The 20457-nt window shown below is 41.0% G+C and overlaps 1 protein-coding gene across 6 annotated transcripts in view; it reads right to left on the bottom strand.

Annotated features, from left to right (window-relative positions):
• Positions 1-7457: 7457 nt before the first annotated feature.
• Positions 7458-20457, bottom strand: part of LOC123501184 (sodium/potassium-transporting ATPase subunit alpha-like) — a 78270-nt gene continuing 65270 nt past the window's right edge. For 4 of the 6 annotated variants that reach the window (XM_045249842.1, XM_045249841.1, XM_045249838.1 and 1 more), the window contains 12 exons: positions 20128-20331; positions 19096-19209; positions 18841-18975; positions 18591-18708; positions 18276-18461; positions 16862-18112; positions 16480-16736; positions 13094-13188; positions 10078-10252; positions 9823-9953; positions 9571-9672; positions 7458-8709 (listed from right to left, as the gene is read on the bottom strand). In XM_045249842.1, coding sequence (XP_045105777.1) covers positions 8589-8709; positions 9571-9672; positions 9823-9953; positions 10078-10252; positions 13094-13188; positions 16480-16736; positions 16862-18112; positions 18276-18461; positions 18591-18708; positions 18841-18975; positions 19096-19209; positions 20128-20331 — 2889 coding nt within the window. In that variant the 3' untranslated portion in view covers positions 7458-8588. Of the gene's footprint in view, positions 8710-9570; positions 9673-9822; positions 9954-10077; positions 10253-11515; positions 11611-13093; positions 13189-13843; positions 13939-16479; positions 16737-16861; positions 18113-18275; positions 18462-18590; positions 18709-18840; positions 18976-19095; positions 19210-20127; positions 20332-20457 lie in introns of all 6 variants that reach the window. The other 2 variants (XM_045249840.1, XM_045249839.1) reach the window with 2 other exon arrangements.

Here is a 20457-nt window from a genome sequence, read left to right on the forward strand (position 1 = left end):
ATATATATATACTATTGAAGTCAACAGCGAGGTCTGCATTATTCTTTTGTACAGCGTATTTGTGTTTTCGCACAGGGTGCGTTCGTCCGGTTTAGTTGGTGAGTAGTGTGTCAAAGTCCATTTTCTATAGACGTCTTTCGGTCTTGATCAGACCATCTTGAGGAGAGAAGTGAGTGCAACACTTCTCTCCTGAAGATGGTCTGATCAAGACCGAAAGACGTCTAGAGAAAATGGACTTTGACACACTACTCTACCAACTAAAACCGGACGAACGCACCCTTGTGCGAAAAACACAAAATACGCTGTACAAAAAGAATAATGCAGACCTCGTTGTTGACTTCATATAGTATATATATATATATATATATATATATATATATATATATATATATATATATATATATATATATATATATATATATATATATATATATATATATATATATATACACACACACACACACACACACACACACACACACACACACACACACACACACATATATATATATATATATATATATATATATATATATATATATATATATATATATATATATATATATCTTATTACTTTTCTACTAGGTAGGTACCTACTTAGTAGAAAAGTATATATATATATATATATATATATATATATATATATATATATATATATATATATATATATATATATATATATATATATATACATTGTTCATGAATACTTATAAGACAAGATATTTTCCTGTATTATGTGTAGTATATGAATAGAGCTTTGTGTTGTCTCTCGTTTCATCACTTGTCTCGTAAGGCAGGCAGGCATTATGCGAGCGTGAGCTTAGAAAGGCATCTAATATAGATCTATGAAGCTGTGGAAACCCAGGGGCAGAAGTTGCCACGAGTGAAGCGATCGCGTCCTGGGATGGAAGGGTGGAAGCCTTGACAAAACTCTCAAAAGACAGCCAAGGAGTCATCACTTTAGTGAGGGTGGCGCAGTGGATCGGGCAGACGTCCACACGTAGGTTCGAATCCCACCACATACCGCCTTGAAGTTGTCATTTATCGAGTGGTTTAAAGTTACCAATGTCACCATGATACCCAAGTTCTAGGTGATTACACCAAAGATGCGCTATGGGCACTAATATGGGTACCACTGTAAATAAAAATGCTTGCGCCAATAATGGGCGGAAGCTGAACAGCGCTTCCCACATAATATTATACTCTTCATATATGCCTACAGGCGCTATAGGCCATAACATAAAAAAAGAGTCAGTGATGACAGGCCAGCTAGGTGAGTCTGGCTAATGGTCACTTGCAAACTTGCAGCCAGTGATTCGTTAAGTACAGATTGCTTGGTTTGAATTTACCGCTACGGTACTTCGCAGGAGGGAATTGGTGTTAATAAATTATATTCTGCTTTGTTTATGTATTTATCTGTTTAATATTATTTATTAATTTGCCTATTGTCATCTGTTGTATATCCAAAGTATTATTTTTTCCTTTAAATATATGTATGTAACTTCTAAATCAGTACCTAATTCATTCCTCTAATCGACTAATTGGTACCGGTAGTGCATTGCAAAAACTGTACTTTTATGCATGTTTATAAATATCACCCACAAATCACATAATTAAGATGTACGTTTCAGGTAATCAGTTAAAACATCTCCCAGCCTCCCATCCAACCTCTGGCAAGACCAGTGACAGGTGAACGTTTAAAACGTTCTTGAGCTACGGTATAACATTTTCTTGAAATTTTGGGAGGTAACATAATGTCTTCTGATGCTGTAAATAGATCAATCAAAGGGAAAAGAAAAGGGATGAAATGTGTACCTAGCAGACAAGCACATGCCAAATCAAGTAAAAGATAATGACACCAATGGATTCATTAAAATTATATAATAATGGTAAATAAATACATAAGAAAAGGAAGCATGAATTAAAAATTATCACAAAACAGACTGTAGCTGGAAAGACTCGAGATCAATCGTAATAACACCGAGAAGGAAGTCTCATTTGACTCACTCTGCTCACTCAGCTGCGCGGCTGCGACTGCACCGTTGGCAGTAACAGAAAAACCTCGTGGGCCGATGGCGGAATGGGACTTCGTGAATTCTGTGAGTGTTGGTGTTTATTTTGTCATGTTTATGCTGAACTGAGCCCAATACCCTTACACTTTTCACACTTTAAGTACCTAAGGTTGCGTAGAATATTTTGAGTTCACGAGGAGTACAATAGAAAGTTCAGGAAGTGAAGAATTAATGTTTGTCTTGCTTCTAAGATACAAACATGGCTTCAGGATTTCAATGTATGCCTGACCCTACACTGATGATCCCGCCACAATGGACCACCCGAACATGATTACTCTGTCATAAGTCCTCGCCAGCCTGACACCATCACAAACGTGCCATTAAACTATTGAGATTGAGCCTATACACACCGGAAGCCATTATACATCCCGGCCCTCCGCCCACCCATGAGTCCACCACGAAGGACACTACGCGAACTGTAGGGGTCTCAGATCACAACAAGGACAAGTCGCGGTGTTGGCATTGCGGTACCATCGGCCACATGCAGCGGGAATATGGCGGCGTGATAATAGTAGAGACTGTAGTAGTGTACGTTGTACGTACCTTGGTTTGCGTCGCTGTCATCACCCCGTGGGTGACGTTGGAGGGCGGCGACATACTGTATAGTGGCAATCTCAGCGGCCCTTGCCACAACTGGTCCCACATTCCTCAAGTGGCCACACTTGTGATGGTGTTACTGGTGCCACAGGCGTAAGCTTCTGCCAGGAGGTCAATTGTAGAAACTAAGTAACAAGGTAGTCAGTAGTCAGGCCCGGGGTGCATCTTGGCGGTCTGGCGGACCACTTAGCTCTCCGGGATGTGATCATGATCAAGTGCTGATTTCCCATTCTGTTTTGGAGGCATATTTGTTCGCAGTAGTGGTTGACCACAACAACGAGTCTTGACAATTCACCGCTTGACACTGCCTAAGTCCTGGGGGAGGCTTGGGTGTAGGCCAGAACACAGTAATGGCGTTTTGACTCGCCGCATGGCCGTGGCATTGCCATTGACGTCACTATCGGGAATATGAAATATTTAGTATAGTGACATTAGGTGTTCATTTTAGCGATTTTCAAGGTGTAGTCAGTACTTTGCGATGAAATATATTATTTTTTTAAGTGGTGTTGCGGTGCAGGAGAGTGGTGTGTGACATGTGTGCATACTAGTGCGTTTGACAGATGGTGTATGCTATCGCTCCATGTTTTGACTGTACTTTAGTGACCTGGCAGCACACTGCGAAGACTGCTTGGTGACTCCCCTATTTTACTTATATGGTCATGTATGTGTATGCAACGAATGTGTGTGTGTGTGTGTGTGTGTGTGTGTGTGTGTGTGTGTGTGTGTGTGTAATTTATCACGGTCGCCTGCTGGTCACCCAGCCAGTCTTCCCCATTACGGAGCGAGCTCAGAGCTCATAGACCGATCTTCGGGTAGGACTCAGACCACAACACTCCACACATCGGGAAAGCGAGGCCACAACCCCTTGAGTTACATCCCGTACCTATTTACTGCTAGGTGAACAGGGGCTACACATTAAGAGGCTTGCCCCTTTGTCTCGCCGCCTCTGGGACTCGAACCCGGACCCTCTCGATTGTGAGTTTGAGCGTGCTAACCACTACACTACGCGGTGTGTGTGAGGGCGTGTGTGAATGCGTTTGTGTGTGCCTTGGTTACTGCCCTTGGTTGTTTCTGCATACCATGTGATGTGTTTTGATAAGTATGTGGGTGCCACTTTAGCGTACGGTCTACCACAGTAGTGCGGCATACCTTTCTATAGGGGTGCTGCCTACCTCACTTTATTTGACCCAACCCAAACTGAAATTATTACTGGAAGATACTAAAGATACTTGACCCAACCCTTACTCGACTTTACCTGTGTAATTAACTTCTTCATCCAGAGGCAACTTTATAAAAGGTCAAACAGCAAAACTCCACATCAGTATCCTCCTAACCACCCTCTACAATGCTGCTGAAAGATTTATATAGAAATATCATTTGGACAGAAGAAAGTGCAGTGCCATTTTTACAAGAGCATCAGTGACTAACAGGGAAGTCTTTCAGTACAAAAACGGACTGAAATACATGTACTGTGAGGTGTGTAGTTTTACTCTTCCTCATGATGAATGAGAAATGATGATTGGCACAGATGTCAATACCATCTTGCTGGCAAAATATTGCCCAGAACATAGATAATAGTGGCCAAGCTGGCATGCCCTCATTGCCCCCTCCCCTGCCCCCACCCCCTGTGGGCAGTTAATGTTTCTCATTTATTGAGTATTGCAAGATTGCTGCCCAGAGGGATTACAAATGCCTCAGGTGTACCCTCAGTTGACATTCCTCCTGTTGTGGTTGGACTTCAGAAATGCTAACATCCAGAATAAATGTAGCTTTCGTGAGGCTGTTGAAATTTATGAATGCTCTTTTGCTTCTGATGATAATTAGAAACGTTTTCATGCTTAATTGAGGAGAAAGAAAACAGACAAACCTTCTGTCGGTCCCCTGTTTGTTGATGGAATCTGGCGCAGTTTGTGGCTAATCTCTCAGTTAACCAGTTCTCGTCAGTCTTTGTTGGTGGTGTTTTGCCTGATCCTTATCCGTTACAAGTCTCTAATTCCCTTTGTCATTTAGTGAGGTGACTGCCAATGTTGTTTACAAGTTCCTTAATAGATCAAAATTGTCGCCTGGTTGGTTTACCAGATGGTTTACCCTCTATTGTATACCTAAGTTTGCTCCTGCTCTACAGTGCTTGTCATGGCATTATGCTGGATGAGTGCCTTGGCATAATGCTGTGATGAAAAACAATGGCCTATCATACAGAGGGTCTTTTTTTGTCACTGCAGTATGCCAGGTACCAACAGTTAGCATCACCTCACTGCCTCCCAACACACAACACATAACCACCTCATTGCTCTCGTGGCTTTCATGGTGAGAAGTGTTGCGCCGTTGTTCTTGCATTAATGCCATCTTTTGTCTGTTTCCCTCTGTTTCTGGGCAGTACCTTGGTGAATAGGGGTAAAAGGAAGGCATTAAGGCCTGTAACTATAGCTCAGATCATAGGGCATCACAAAGCTGGATTCCAGACAATCTGTGAGAAGCTGGTTGAAGGATTTCAAGAACAATGGTGGTCAGCCTGGTCCCTCAAAGAAGTCATCTGTACATACTTTAACTTTGCTCAAAAGGCAGCTAGAGAGTATGTCCACCTTTTTGAGCACAGTTAAAGTACATACAGATGTCTTCTTTGAGGGGCCAGGCCGAGGTTTCATGAGGGAGTTTTCAAGATGACTATCCTTGGCTGTTTGATCATCTGTATGATGTTGCTTTGTGAGCTGGCATTTCAGTGGGATATATATATATATATATATATATATATATATATATATATATATATATATATATATATATATATATATATAATATATATATATATATATATATATATATATATATATATATATATATATATATATATATATATATATATATATATATATATATATATATATATATATATATATATATATATATATATATATATATATATATATATATATATATACTGTATACACATTCATTCCTGTTCATGAGTTAGTGCATGGGTCCATTTCTAGTGTTAGGAATTATTTTGAAAGGAAGAGGATATGTTTGGAAAATTGGTGTTAGTTCTGTAATCAGAATGAAGCTGCCATTGTGAAGTTCTTCTCTCAAGAGGTCAGGTTGAGAATGTCACATGGGAGGGACTGGAGTGGCTCTTTACAGAAAAGTTCACTTGTCAGATAGATAAAGCCACAGCCAAGCTTTATGTTACTTAAAGACCAAAGGTGTTAAAGACCAAAGGTGTTGGAAAAATGTTGGGGAAGAGAAAATAAAAAAATGTGAACAAGTTGTCTAGTGTTTAGATACAGTGCCAAAAGCATTAGTAAATTAGTCAGCACAACTGCAAGGTTGTGAAACAAATGACTGAGACATTGCTAGTCAGAGTAAGATAAACATTATGAATGCAAGCAAGATTTAAAAATTAAATATTTGCATTAATAGAGATCACCTGCAAGTCTATGCTGAGGTGTAACCATCAAGCACAGGTGGCTGAAACTCTGATCAGTTACCAAAGATCTTAACACAAGCAATCTTATCATCTTATTTTGGCATTGCACTAACCTACACCTGAATGAGATTCCAGGCTCTGTCTTGAAAGTGTCCCTACTAGAGGGGCAGGCCACTACTACCAGGCAGGCATGCCTCAGAGCTCCCAGTGTGTGGTGTTTGGTGAAGGTTGGCCACACAACCTCATTTCCCCGGCTGCCAGGTGGGAAAAAAAGAGCAAATTTCTGAACACTTTATTGTTGAATCCAGCATTTGAAGTGGATCCAAATATTTTAACTTTTCCAAAATAAAATGTGACCATTTTTCAAAATTTCTCCTTCATGAACATGAAAAGTGAGGCAAGGAAGTGAGAGAGAGCAGCAGAGTTCTGCCACCCTCTGGTGTCAGGTGCCCCCTCCCTGCCTCCTTCAGGAAAATAGTCTAAGTGACAGTGCTGCATTATAATAAGATAGTTGCCATGATATTTAATATTACTCTTATCAATAATTATTATGATATCTTTTATCTCCTATGTACAAAGGCCGACCCACAGCTAGTTGCTTTAGTATGAAGCTTGGAAGGATGACAAGCATGAAATCACACTGTATTTGGCTAACACATTGAACCACAGTGTTGCTGCAGGTCCCGCAGAGGCAATGGTTCCTTGCTTGTCATGAGTCTTCACCACAAGACTCCATCACCAGACACACAGTAGGATCAAATAAAATGTAAACCAACAAAACCCTACACCTGGCAGCTAGATTTTAGCACAGTTTTTGTAGTAAACACATAACAGTATTGTTGTCCATGAGATTCATTCCAAATGGTCAGCATTAGACATCCATTAGGCATTCCAGCCACTCATTTTAATTTATTTGGCCACAAACTACACATGTTTACATCAAAAACTAAGCTTCAACATGACTTGGTAGAAGCTGAGCAGGAACTACAGAGGTAGAAGGCTCAATTTTGTATGATGAATAATGCTCTTTGGTTAACAAGGAAAAAATGGTCAGTAAATTGTATTATTACACTGTAGTCATGCATTCGTCCTATATCATGCGCTCATTCTAAACCAGCTTCGCTCTCAAGATACAAAGCATAAGGAGTGGAGCTATGAATTTTTGCTTACCTAAGAGCTAGATGAAAAATCCTACTTCTACCAATGACCGGCATCTAAAACAAAAGCAAATTCAGTGTGCAAAGCTTTACTGGAGTGTGGAATGTTACCAACCCAATAATAATGGTTTGAATGAATTTAAGAACCAAAGTAGTTCAAGAGAAGATAAGGCATTGCTATAGAAGGGATCAAATTAAATTACACAGTTATTTTTAAGTTAAAATGTATTATTTTTCAGATTTTACTGCACATATGTAAAAATGTTAATACATATCCACTGATTGAGGGAGAACATAAAATAAAACCTCAGCGTTAAAATATGAACCAACGAACATGGGAGAAGGTTTGAGCAGGACAGCTGTAACAAGTTTATTCCGAATGATGGATTATGAAAACTTTTCTTGCAAACTATAGGTCGTCTTATGAAGATCAGGGGCTGTCTACACACTATCTACACATTTTTTACACTTGTTTTTTGGCTGCACTTCTGTAGCCATCACACTTCTACTCATGTGCACTAAAATTTACACAAAAGTTAACAGATGAGACAAACTTGCCAGGGCTACTTGTGTAAGAAACCAAAGTTTTCCATCTAAACACCACAGTGGGCTTCTTCATATTATTTCTTGAGCCATACATACATGTGTGCATGTATGCATGTGTGTGTGTGTGCGTGTGCGTGTGCGTGTGTGTGTGTGTGGTTCATGCATCTTTGACTGTACCTGTAAGTTATGGTGTTTGTATGTATGTTTGTGTGTGTCTGTGTGTGAATATATATATATTTATATATATACTTTATAATTTATAATATATATTTTTGTATTAGTTAATATTAAATATATATATCTATTTTTTATAGTGGCCCTCCAGAACTCCCTGCTTTCTCACACCTGCACCCTGGCCAGGCGAGGCTCAGGAGCCTCAGTCCAAGTTTCCTGCATTTTTTTTTATTTTTTATGTCACTTTTTCTCTTTAATACATGCTTTCACCAGGATTCTGTACAAATATCTCAATGTTACTTACTGCAAATCTTATATATAACAATGGGGAAATTAGAAACAACCATAATGACACTAAAATCCCCAGTAAGTAACACAGAAATAAGCAATGGAATCATTATTGACAGAGCACATTACTGAGCCACCAACACTTGGTTGTTATATATTCTCTGGATTCTAATTAAAGTATATCATTTCTTTTGAAGGTTATAATACAACAGTTCCAATCCCCAGACATCACAGAGGAGTGACAGTGATGCAAGTGCTGGCTGTGAGGGAGGAGGCTGCTGGTGGTGGCCACGCTCTTGAGCTCTTGTAAACTTGTGCTCACTACAAACCTTAATAATAGGTCTCCATCTCCACCCAGCCACCAGGGTTCCTGCGCAGCACGAACCGGCGACACTCGTCGTACACAAAGATGAGTAATGAGAACGGGAGAGCTGGCAGCCACCAGTAGAATCTGAGAACAGGAACACAGATTAGTGAGTAACTTGCTTCTTAAGCATGTTAAGCTTCTGCACATCTTCCCTGAGGGGCAAAAAGCTATCTTGGCCTTTACATCAAAATTATAGAATGTGTGTGTGTGAGAACAAAGAGCATGATTCATCATGCAGCAGCTGGGAACCATGTGTGTTAACCACAGCACTGCTCATAATTTGAACAAATGCTCATATGCAGAGGTGAATTTTCCAAGTATTTTGTGCTCATAACTCAATATGCTTGTATGTTGAGGTACGTGCCACTGTGTGCATTTTATATATATATATATATATATATATATATATAACACACACACACACAATGATACCTCAGGATACAATTATTTGCTTGGGTTATGAGCATTGTTGTGGTTAACCTACATGGTTCCTACTGCTGTATGATAAATCCCACCTTCATTGTAGACACACACACACACCTTAACTTTGTTTTCCACACAGTGTAAGTGCTTCTTTGTTTAGTGGTCTAGCGAGTGATCACTGTATATATATTATTTATCACGGTTATTTGTTAGAAAATTACTTTACTGAATTTTGCATAATATGTCAACTGATTTTTATATTGATATTTTCCCAGTGTGGAACAGAATAATTGGATTTCCATGAATTTAAATTGGGAAATTTGTTTTAAGATACAAGATTTTCAGGATGTGAGAGATACATTATGAAACAAATAAAATTTGTATCCCGAGATGTAACTAATATATGGAGATATGACCATGATAAATTTTACGCAAGTTATAAACAATAGCAGCATTCTCAGGTCACAATTTGCATGCTCATTACGTTGTGTAGTATGTACTTTATTTTACTGAAACACTCACTTGAGGGGATACATCCTTAGACCTTTGTCCATGCCTGGTGTGTAGGAGAGGAAGGCAGCCAGTGTAGTTTCGAAACACAATCCAAAGTTAAGCACCATGTTCCTGTGAATAAGACAATGATTAACATCTTTCCTATACTGCATCAGCAGGTTTTACTGAGGATGGCACATGGCTCTGTTCTTGTGTACAGAAATGCAATTAGAAATTAATGTCTCTGCAGGTACGGCAAGCTGAGAGCATAAGCAAACTTACTTCATGCCCTGGTGAAGGATGGAGTTACGGCGAGTCTTACAGATGATCAAGTCAGCCCACTGCACCACCACAATGGCCACAAAGAACGCAGTGTGGCAGGTGTACTCAAGGATCTTGCGGTCATGATATGTCTGCAGGAGGGGAAGTCACTTAGTACTTGGGACAGGTAAGAACTTGTAGAAAGTAGAACAAGAGTTAGTTTGTGTGCAATGTGGACATTAAAGTAGTAGGACATAGTGAGATGATGTTACTCACCCATTCCTGGCCATAGTAATCCTCCAGATCGTTGATGGCCTTGGAGTCCCACTGCTCACGGATGCCAAAGAGGATGGGAGGCAGGAACCCGTTCTCAGCCATGATGACAAAGTACACATAGAATCCAGCCAGAGCCTGGATCATGCCAATTTGACCATAGGCCATGGAGATGAGCCTGTGCCATGGGGAAAGTCGTTATTTCAGGAAGAGGTGACGGAGCAGTCAGGTGAGATAAAACTTTCATTCAGCATTATCATATCTTTCAAATTTTTTCTGTACAACTTTATGTGAACAGCATTTTAACTTTTTGTGTAAATCACTAACACTTGTAAATTAATACTCGTAATGGTTATTCAGCAAGTAAAGGAAGTATTTCTAGAAGGTAATAAGCAATCAAGTTCTTGAAAAGTTACTTTGAATATTTTGCTGAAGCAATTTACATGAGAGCATATATTGTTAGACTACATAAGATGGTTACTATTTGCCACGGTCAGCTAAGATGGCTTAAACAAGTTTTGAGTTTCTTATCTAAAATTAATTTTGGGGATCATAAGCAGATATGAATAAAGTTATGCACAGTTACTAAAGAAGGTTACTAGCAATTGAATTATTTAATTTTCTGCAATTCTACAGTTAGAGTGCTTGATAAAATATCCTTTGCAACCATTGCCTTACCAGACTGGCCGGCCCTCCAGGCTTGCTTGTTTCTCAACACGTCTACAAGTTTCCCTTTCAAGAAAAGAACATGCACTCACTGGCCATGCAGAGGGTTAACACAAGTCAGTACAAAGTACAGAGGTTAGAGCATTAGACATGTCATGGGACTCGGATGTCAAGTTTGTATGGTGCTTTCAGGCCATTTTGGGCCTGAATTAAGATACAAATAAATGAATGCAGTGCACACAGAAATCCACTTGAGACAATTACAGTCAAGTAGTGGACACAGTGCAGGAGGAGCATAGAGTAGACATTTTAGGGAGAGGGTCAGCAATGATCTATCAGTGAGTGATGTGACAGTACAGTGGACCCCACACCTGGTTGGGCACAGCACAGTTGTAAGACAACAATGAAAACATGGTGACACAGACTCAACTTCGCCAGTCAATCTCTAAATGTTGTGTACGAGTCTCAGGGATTTGCCCAAGTGACATTGATGTTTGGGATAAGTGGCTGCAGTTAGATACACATGGGCATGAAGAGCAACATTCCATGAAAAGAGGTAGTTGTACACAAATAATGGATACTTCTGTATGATCTGTTGATGCACTTTCCTCAAATATTCTGTGTACGTGTCTGTTACACATTTCGTAGTAAGAGGATCTAAAACACCAAAACAGCTCAGCCTGACGCCTTCACCTGCAACATCAAGACAGACATTCTCGGTACACAGCAACAAAGAAGTACGGACTTGTGGAAATGTGTGGGCGTGGCGGCTCACCTGTAGTTCACGAGCTTGTCGTGCCACGGGTCTCGTGGCTGGCGCTTCATAATGTCTGATTCAGCAGCCTCATAGGCCAGGGAAATGGCCGGGACCTGCGCATTCGTATAAAAATTTACGGAAAATTAGCGTTGATACTGGACAGCGCGGGAATGCGTCCATGAGGATGGGGTGGCGATGAACAGAGCTGTCCCTTACTGATCATGATGTGGAGGACTACACCATGGGGGGCTCAAGGGGGAGCAGAGAGCAAGATGAGAGTGGCACACTAATCTCAATGCAATCCTTGGATCCTGTGTCCAAGCATGATGCTCACCACTCCTGGCTGCAGCCTCTCCCCAATGAAGACCACCAGCTGGTGTGTTAATGTAGATGGACAGATTGCATTGCATTTACTGTCTAAAAGCGCCATCTATCTACACTTGTCACCATACAGTAATGCATTCAACATGGGCTCCTACACAGTTAAGGCCACAACAGTAGCATTACTGGCAGCAGACTCAACTCGCTGCCTGGACACACACACTCACTTTGCTCTGCAGCACAAGTGAGCACAGAACACTGCTGCTACCTTACAGTGTCCTCTGCGCTCACAACAATGAAAGCACCAGCGATGTTATGGGAAAGGAATGGGAAGGATTCCTACACACTGCAATATAACTTGCTGGTGGCACCATCATGCAAAAAAAAATGCCTTCCAGCACACCAACAGCCTGCCTTTCCGAGTCATGCGACCACTGTGCACACTACACATAGAACACTAGTTGACTGTGTCACATGAAACATGAATATCCCTGTTGAGGTGATTCATGTAGCCCAATGGGAGCCCTGGCACAGCCTCCGGACTGTGCTTCATAAGTCACTCATCGTGAGCCAACAACTAAACTAACAAAAGCAAAAAGCAAAATATGTGCAAAAAAATGTTTGCAAACACAATTTCCTGTGAAACTATGAATTGCTTGAGCCATCTCCTGGCCAGCCTTTGACATGAGGCAGTGGTTTGTGCTACCTCTTACGAGCAGCATCCACATTGTACTTCCTGCTGCTGTGCCCAACCCTTGCAGACAACCCCATCCCCCTGCCAGTCCTCTATAAGTCTGATGTTGGAAATTGTACATTCAAGAAACACCTAAAGCAATTTTACAGCTAAAGATGGCAATCCTAGTTCACTATTCACAGAGTTCACAGGATTTAGTCATTGTCAACTGCAATACATGCTTCCACCTTTCAAAATTATTAAATGTATTCTAGATATTTTAAAATTTTATGAGCATTTACTGTTGTAAAATACATCTCATGCAGGAACAAAAATAAGTATAAAGCACAATAACCTGTATTCATATCAACATCACTGTGTTTTGTAGACATACTAGTTCCCTCCCCAACCTACTCACTAAGAACCAAAATTGTTATTTATAATTCACATTTTCCGGGAAGATTTTTTAATATTAGTCAGGGTTGTGGTAGTGGTAATGGTTAGTAATAGAAGTCTTAATTGTAATAGTAGTAGAGCAGAAGTGTTATGAGTAGTTGTTAATTACAGAAGAGTGGAAGCCATCACAGTGTGCCGAACATTACCTCTCGTTCACAAGCTTGTCCGTGAAGGGATTTCTGGGCTGGCGCTTCATAATATCTGACTCAGCTTCTTCATAGGCAAGGGAAATGGCAGGCACCTAAATATTAACCAAAGGTATATAAGGTTACAATTATTGCAAAACAGAACATACATACATAATATAATACTGTAGGAGCGAACCAAACAAAGGGTGAACATCTACCTACAGATGCTTTAGCTTGTAGAATAACCTGAAAATATCCATGTGCAAGGATAAATAAGGAGAAAAAAGTAGAAGAAATCTGCTCTGTCCTGTTGGGCGCGTGCTACTGGTACTAAGTGTTCGCCGGTGTCCCCCAAATCCCTGCTACTCCCCCGTGCAGTGATACTGCCACAAGGGACAGGAGACACAACTGTGCACAAGAACAAGGCAAGCAACATTCTCGAAGCATTAAGTGAAACGTCAACAAAAAAGACTTGACTAGGACAAGTGCCTCATGTCCCTGGTAGTTCAATCAGTCAGTTCATCAGCCAGCTGTGCTATCATTCTAGAATTGAGGGTTTCAAGCTGATGCTCTTAAGAGAGTCACCAGGCAAATCCTAAGCTTCCATGGCACCTGTTGTTGCTTCTGCTAAGAAGAAACAAAGAACCATGCAGAGGTTGTTGACCGTTCATTTCTGGACCAGATGAAAGCTTGGAGCTCAGGAGTGAGGAGTTGGGAAGAGACTTGAGAAAAAGAGAGGAAGGGAAAGAGAGAACCAGTACACGTTACCTCTCGTTCACAAGCTTGTCGGTGAACGGATTGCGGGGCTGACGCTTCATTATATCAGACTCAGCCGCTTCATAGGCAAGGGAAATGGCTGGGACCTGTCATGACCAGCACAGGACAAGAGGCAGACAAAAGAAGAGAGAGAAAAAAAAAGACGAATATGAGACCAGATACATAAGAAGTGAACTCTGAAGGCAGGACACTATTTGTGATGATCATGGCATGCATGGCAGGTCAACACACAAACACCGCTGGCAAAAGATGAAAAGTCCAGAGTGAGATACTGGTTAAAATTATTATAATACTGCATTTAGGTAATTCTTCACATTTATGGAGGCATCAACTATCACTTCACCCTGGACTCTTCACCTTCATTGAGCACAGCTCAAATTGTACGATGAGAGGTGTGGTCACCAGCTTCTACACACTGCAGTGGCAATGGTCACTAGTGCACATGAGTGGAGGCAAGATGGTTGGTGTGGGGTGCAGCAACACACCACCACCACCACCACCTCATAGCAATGAGAGATGGACAGTGAGTGTACAAGAAGTGACCTGTAGCTGGTGATGGTGAGAGAATGGAATGGTACATTGAGAGCACTACCATGAAAAAAAGGGAACTATGGGATTCAAGAGAGTATGAATTTTAAAGTCTGATGAATTATATTAAAACTAATTAGGTTTTAATCCATGAAAGTAAAGTAGGTAAAGCCAAGTAATGAGATAAGTTGCCTTTCCAGCTAGTACTTATGAAAGTTGCTTGATGGTGATGGGAGAATGGACTTTTATTTTTAAAATAATAGAAGTTTAATTTAGAGTTAGAGTTAGCTTGATAAAGTCTTCATATGATAAGAGTGAAGCACCTGCTGCTGCCCTGACAGAGAGCACCCAGTGTAAGACACAACAAGGAACTGGGACTCGCCACTAAGTTGGAATACCACCACCCTTCCTCCCTTGCTGATGTCATTACTTTAACAAGCCTAAATTGCTTTAAAGATCTAATACGTCTTTGGCAAGTAAACACTTGGTACACTTTGATATTAATTTTGAGTGATGTGGCAGAAAATACTGACAAGTTACACATTATCTAGGGCAGACAGCAGGCATCTTTTCAGCCAGTTGTTGACAAGACTATATCACAAATAATGGTGTCCAGGACAAAAGAAAAAGAGGCAGAATAGCAGACCTGTTGCTGCATCATCAATCAAATCATACTAAGAAGTAACAAGATTGAAAAGTATTAGCAGGATTAGTGTTCATCATATCAGTCAGTGAGGGGCATGGCCAGGCCATCAGGTGTTCAATATAATGTTGCAAACTGCATTCCTGGAAAAAGCTTTCAAGTAAACTTTGCAAATCTTATAATATATAATATAATGCATTATCATTTTGTCAGAATCAGCCAGTCAAATGAAGCAAATAAAAGAATACAATAACTGTCTTAATACATGTCTCCTGAAAATGTAGTTAAGAGAACTCCTTATAAAATTCATATGCCATTTCCTTATAAATACCTGAGGAGAACATCATGCAAACCTTTCTGTGCATGTAACACCAGTAGGTTTCTTCAAAGATTGCTTTGTCACTCAAAACAAACATAATAAATAACAAATAATTATATATATATATATATATATATATATATATATATATATATATATATATATATATATATAAATGAATCATATATAAATATATAATAGAGAAGAGTCAAGCATGACTTACAAAATCTCACCTCATCCCTCACGACACACGTGACAAGCATTTGTCCTTACAGAATACAAAGTGTAGACCACTGCTTTGGCCTGGATTAAAGGCCATCATTGGGGTCCAAATTACAAATATAATAATAATGATAAAAGTGATTGCGTGCGAGTCAAACAGGCAGGACCTTAGTGCCTGCTGTGTTGCAGAAGCCGAAATATGAACTCGTAATAATGGATTAAATCCCGGGCAACCACTTTTTTACCTTTCGTTGACAAGTTTGTCTTTGAATGGATTTCGTGGATACCGTTTCATGATATCACTCTCTGCAGATTCATAGGCGAGAGAGATAGCTGGGACCTACAGAGGAGGCGGAAAGCAAGATCAAGTTATACACTACTAGACAACTGGGCCACTGGATTACTGCAGCCCCAAGATAGTAAAGCCCAGGTAGACTACTTGCATCTACATCCTGTTCAATAACCCTCCTTATAAGCTGTCCATTGTATCACTTCCTTTACATAATAATTACAGTGTTCTTCTCTACTGTCTATACTTGTTTGTAATACCTCTCATTAACCAGCTTATCATACACAGGATCTCGTGGCCTTCTCTTCATGATATCGGTCTCAGCAGTTTCATAAGCTAGTGAAATAGCTGGAATCTTAGGAAAGACAAGGAAATTTTAGGTTAATATCTAAAAGATCATCTGTTAGTCATGTAGTAGTTTAAAACTCCCCTATTCTCACTTTCACGAATGGCAATTTTGACCCAAGGAAAGGCATTTTAAAAGGAGTTCCAATAAATCAAAAGATGAACGTGTCACTTTAAAGTCAGTCTGTTGGAAAAAATGTAAATACTTAAAATCTCCTTAGTAAAGGATTTTGAAAACACAAATTATAATGGAAAGACTCAAGTGGCAATGAGGAACTTACCATGTCAGTACCCAGATCAATGCAGAGAATGGTGACGGTGCCCAGAGGAAGAGGCACGGAGGCAATCATGAAGAACAAGAAGGGGGAGATCTCAGGGATGTTGGAGGTGAGGGTGTAGGCAATAGATTTCTTCAGGTTATCAAAAATAAGCCTGCCCTCTTCTACACCAGTGACAATAGAAGCAAAGTTGTCATCCAACAGGATCATGTCAGCAGCCTGCTTAGACACGTCGGATCCAGCAATACCCATGGCCACACCTGCAGGAGTAGTGATTTGGATGAGGATGTTTGTCAAGTAATGAAGTAAAGCATTAATGAAGGATACCTGGGTATTGTCCAAGCGACAGTAATGACAGGGATTGTAGCAACAGCCATATGCTTACCAATATCGGCCTTCTTGAGGGCAGGGGAGTCATTTACACCATCTCCAGTTACAGCTACAATGGCTCCCATACGCTGGCAGCCCTCCACAATGATGAGCTTCTGCTGTGGGGAGGTACGGGCGAACACAATCTCAGTGTGATGGATAAGGACGTCATCCAGCTGTTCAGAAGTCATGTCCCTCAACTCGGAGCCGTGGACCACAGCAGCCTTGGCCTCGCGGGGGTCAACCTCCTTGATGGGAATGTTGAGTCTTTGGGCAATGTCCTCCACAGTCTCATTGCCCTCAGAAATGATACCCACAGACTTGGCAATGGCCTTGGCAGTGATAGGGTGATCACCAGTAACCATGATGACCTTGATACCAGCAGAACGGCACTTGGCCACAGCGTCGGGCACGGCAGCACGGGGAGGATCAATCATGGACATGAGCCCAACAAACCGAAGACCGTGCACAGGGAAGTTAACAGCATCAGCATCGAAGGGATAGCCAAGGGGATACTTGTCGGAGGGCAGGACATAGTCACAAAAGCCTAGCACACGCTCTCCAAGCCCACCCAACTCCAAGTAAGCATTGTTGAAAGATTCCTTCATCTCCTCATCCAAAGGCTTCTCCTCGCCATTCATGAAGATAGTAGAGCATCGTTCGAGGATCCTCTCTGGAGCACCCTTCATTACAAGCAGGTAGCGGAGGTCGTTCTTGTCCTGGGTCTCGTGGATAGACACCTGGTACTTGTTGGTGGAGTTGAAAGGAATCTCACAGACCTTCTTGTTGCGGGAGCGCCAGCCCCTCACATCTCCTATGGCAAGTTCCACACACTTCAGCAGAGCAGCCTCGGAAGCATCACCGTTCACTTCTCGTTTCAGAATGGGAACATCTTCCTGACCTGTCTTGAATTCGGCACGGTTGCAGAGAGCAGCAATTCGGGAGAGAGCCTTCCATCCCTCAGAAGTCTTGTCGTACTGGCAGCCAGATTGGTCCTCTGAGGTATCTGCCTCAATGATGGTGTTGTCAAACCACATGTGAGCGACTGTCATACGGTTCTGAGTGAGGGTGCCAGTCTTGTCGGAGCAGATGGTAGAGGTTGAACCCAGGGTTTCCACAGCCTCCAAGTTCTTCACCAAGCAGTTCTTGGCAGCCATACGCTTGGCAGTGAGGGTGAGACACACGGTGACAGTGGCCAGCAGACCCTCGGGCACATTGGCCACAATGATACCAATGAGGAACACAACAGCATCCAGCCAATGGTAACCTAGAAGTGGGAGTTAAATCAGTGGAGTTTGCCAATAAACTAATATTAATTTAAAGGTTTATGTTTACAAGGTTAATGGCTCTATGATGTGCTAGATTATAAAGCCTCTTTTGGGAAGCAAGTCAGCCTAATCTTGTGATAAAGAGAGGGAAGCACAATTTACCCAGGATGAAGGCAATGACGAAGAATGTAACACCCAGGAAGACGGCCACACCAGTAATGATGTGGATGAAGTGACTGATCTCCTTGGCAATTGGAGTCTCTCCAGTTTCCAAGCCAGAGGCCAGACCAGCAATGCGACCCATCACAGTGTTGTCACCAATATTGATTACAATACCCTTGCAAGTACCTGGAATAGACCAGCACATTATTTCCGTTTTCACTAACTCGTACCACAAAAAACAACAGCACCAGACACATTTAGGGAATGAAAAGCATGTTGCAGTAATTATGGCAACATTATATAATAGGCACTCACCTTCAACAGCATTGGTGGAAAAGAAGGCAAGGTTCTTGGTCTCAAGAGGATTCTCAGATGTGAATTCAGGAGAGCGACTCTGTGGCTCAGACTCACCAGTGAGTGAAGAGTTGTCGACCTGTATCAAGAAACCTCAGTCATAAAATCTAAATTCCTGATGGGACATGTGTACACAATAGATATATAATTATGTATTTCAAGTTGCAAATCCTGCAATCAGCAGCATCTCTGGGCAACACCATTCAGTTACCTTGAAACCTCGAGCTTCAATGACTCGCATGTCAGCAGGGATACGATCACCAAACTTGACGTCAATGATGTCACCTATGCATAGTTCTTCAGCCTGCACATTCAGTTTCTCACCCTCACGGATGACAATGGCATACTGAAACAGAGAAAGTTGGTTGTACATTTTGCACATTCTTCAAAATATCTAAATGGAAATTATTTATGTTTACAGGCACATGTGTATGTATTGGGATCACACACCACACTCATCACTCACTTGAGGAACAAGGTTTTTGAAGGACTCCATGATGCGGGAACTCTTGCTCTCCTGGTAGTACGAGAAGATGCCTGTGATGATTACGACAGCGGTGAGCACAATGCCCAAGTACAGCTGTGGAGGAGCACAAATATGCTTGTTAAATAGTAGAACTGCATGAAAATTCTGAATACTTTGCCTTCCTACATATGTTCACAGAAAAATTTTAGACAACACAGTGTTCTGTATAGTTCTGATCAACTTTGTCCTGCTCACTATCAGAGTTTTCATTTTATTTCATTTATTTTTATATATTATTCATTTATTTTATTTATTTATTTTTTCTTTCTCCCATCACAAAGGCACTGGACATGTCATGATTTCACTCTAATCTGTCTTGCACAAACTCCTCATTCACTCTCAGCAGGTCATGTCCTGCTAATATTCTTCCATGTCTTCTTAGGTCTTCCCACTGGTCTCCTTTCACCAACTTCCATATTTTCCACCACTTTTGCTGTACTGTCTTCTGATCTCCTTATATGCCCAAACCAGCAGTCTTCCCTGTCTAAGCCTCACTTTTACCTCCTTACTTGCCATCCCATGATCACATGCTCTCAGAACTTCTAACACACACACAGGATGTATGTATATCCTATCGTAAGTTCTGTTAAGTGTTGTATTTCTATTGTGTAACTGGTGCTAAAATATACATGTAGATTATTTACTTATGCCAAGTTTCCTTTTACCTTTCTTGGGGTATAAAAAAAGTCTTTGAAGGCCTTGTGTCCCTTATGGTTATATCACAACCTTAGGATTCACATCAGAGTCTGCTATGAACTGACCACACTCCTCTAAGCCACTGGGCAGCTGCCTGCCTCTAACACAACCCCCAAACACCACAATTTCATGTATATAATGATCCTTTTACAAAATGCTCTTTATATTTGGTTTATAGCAAAAGTCCTAAATTTTCCAAGCACAATCATGACCTGAGGCAGTTACTATTGATATTTCTATGGTACCTACAAAGAAAAAAAGAAGGGAGACACTTACATTATCATTATTGGGTTCCTCCTCTGATGCAGCCTCAATGGAGTAAGCAATGAAGCAGAGAATGGCACCAATCCACAGCAGCAGTGAGAATCCACCAAACAGGTTCTTGCAAAATTTGACCCATTCTGGAGTTTGCTTGGGAGGGGTGAGGGCGTTGGGGCCATCCCTTTCTAACCTGCGACGGGCCTCAGCTTGTGTCAAACCCTGAATGAGAAGGACAAGATTAGTGGTTGGTATGAAAGAAAATCAAGAGACAATTGTTCTTATCATTTACGAATGATGGTATGGCTGGAATTTCAACTCAGAAGAGTTCTAGAAGCCAGTAAGGAT

This window comes from Portunus trituberculatus, chromosome 9 (assembly GCF_017591435.1).
Source record: "Portunus trituberculatus isolate SZX2019 chromosome 9, ASM1759143v1, whole genome shotgun sequence".
In the NCBI taxonomy this organism is placed as follows: Eukaryota; Metazoa; Arthropoda; class Malacostraca; order Decapoda; family Portunidae; genus Portunus; species Portunus trituberculatus.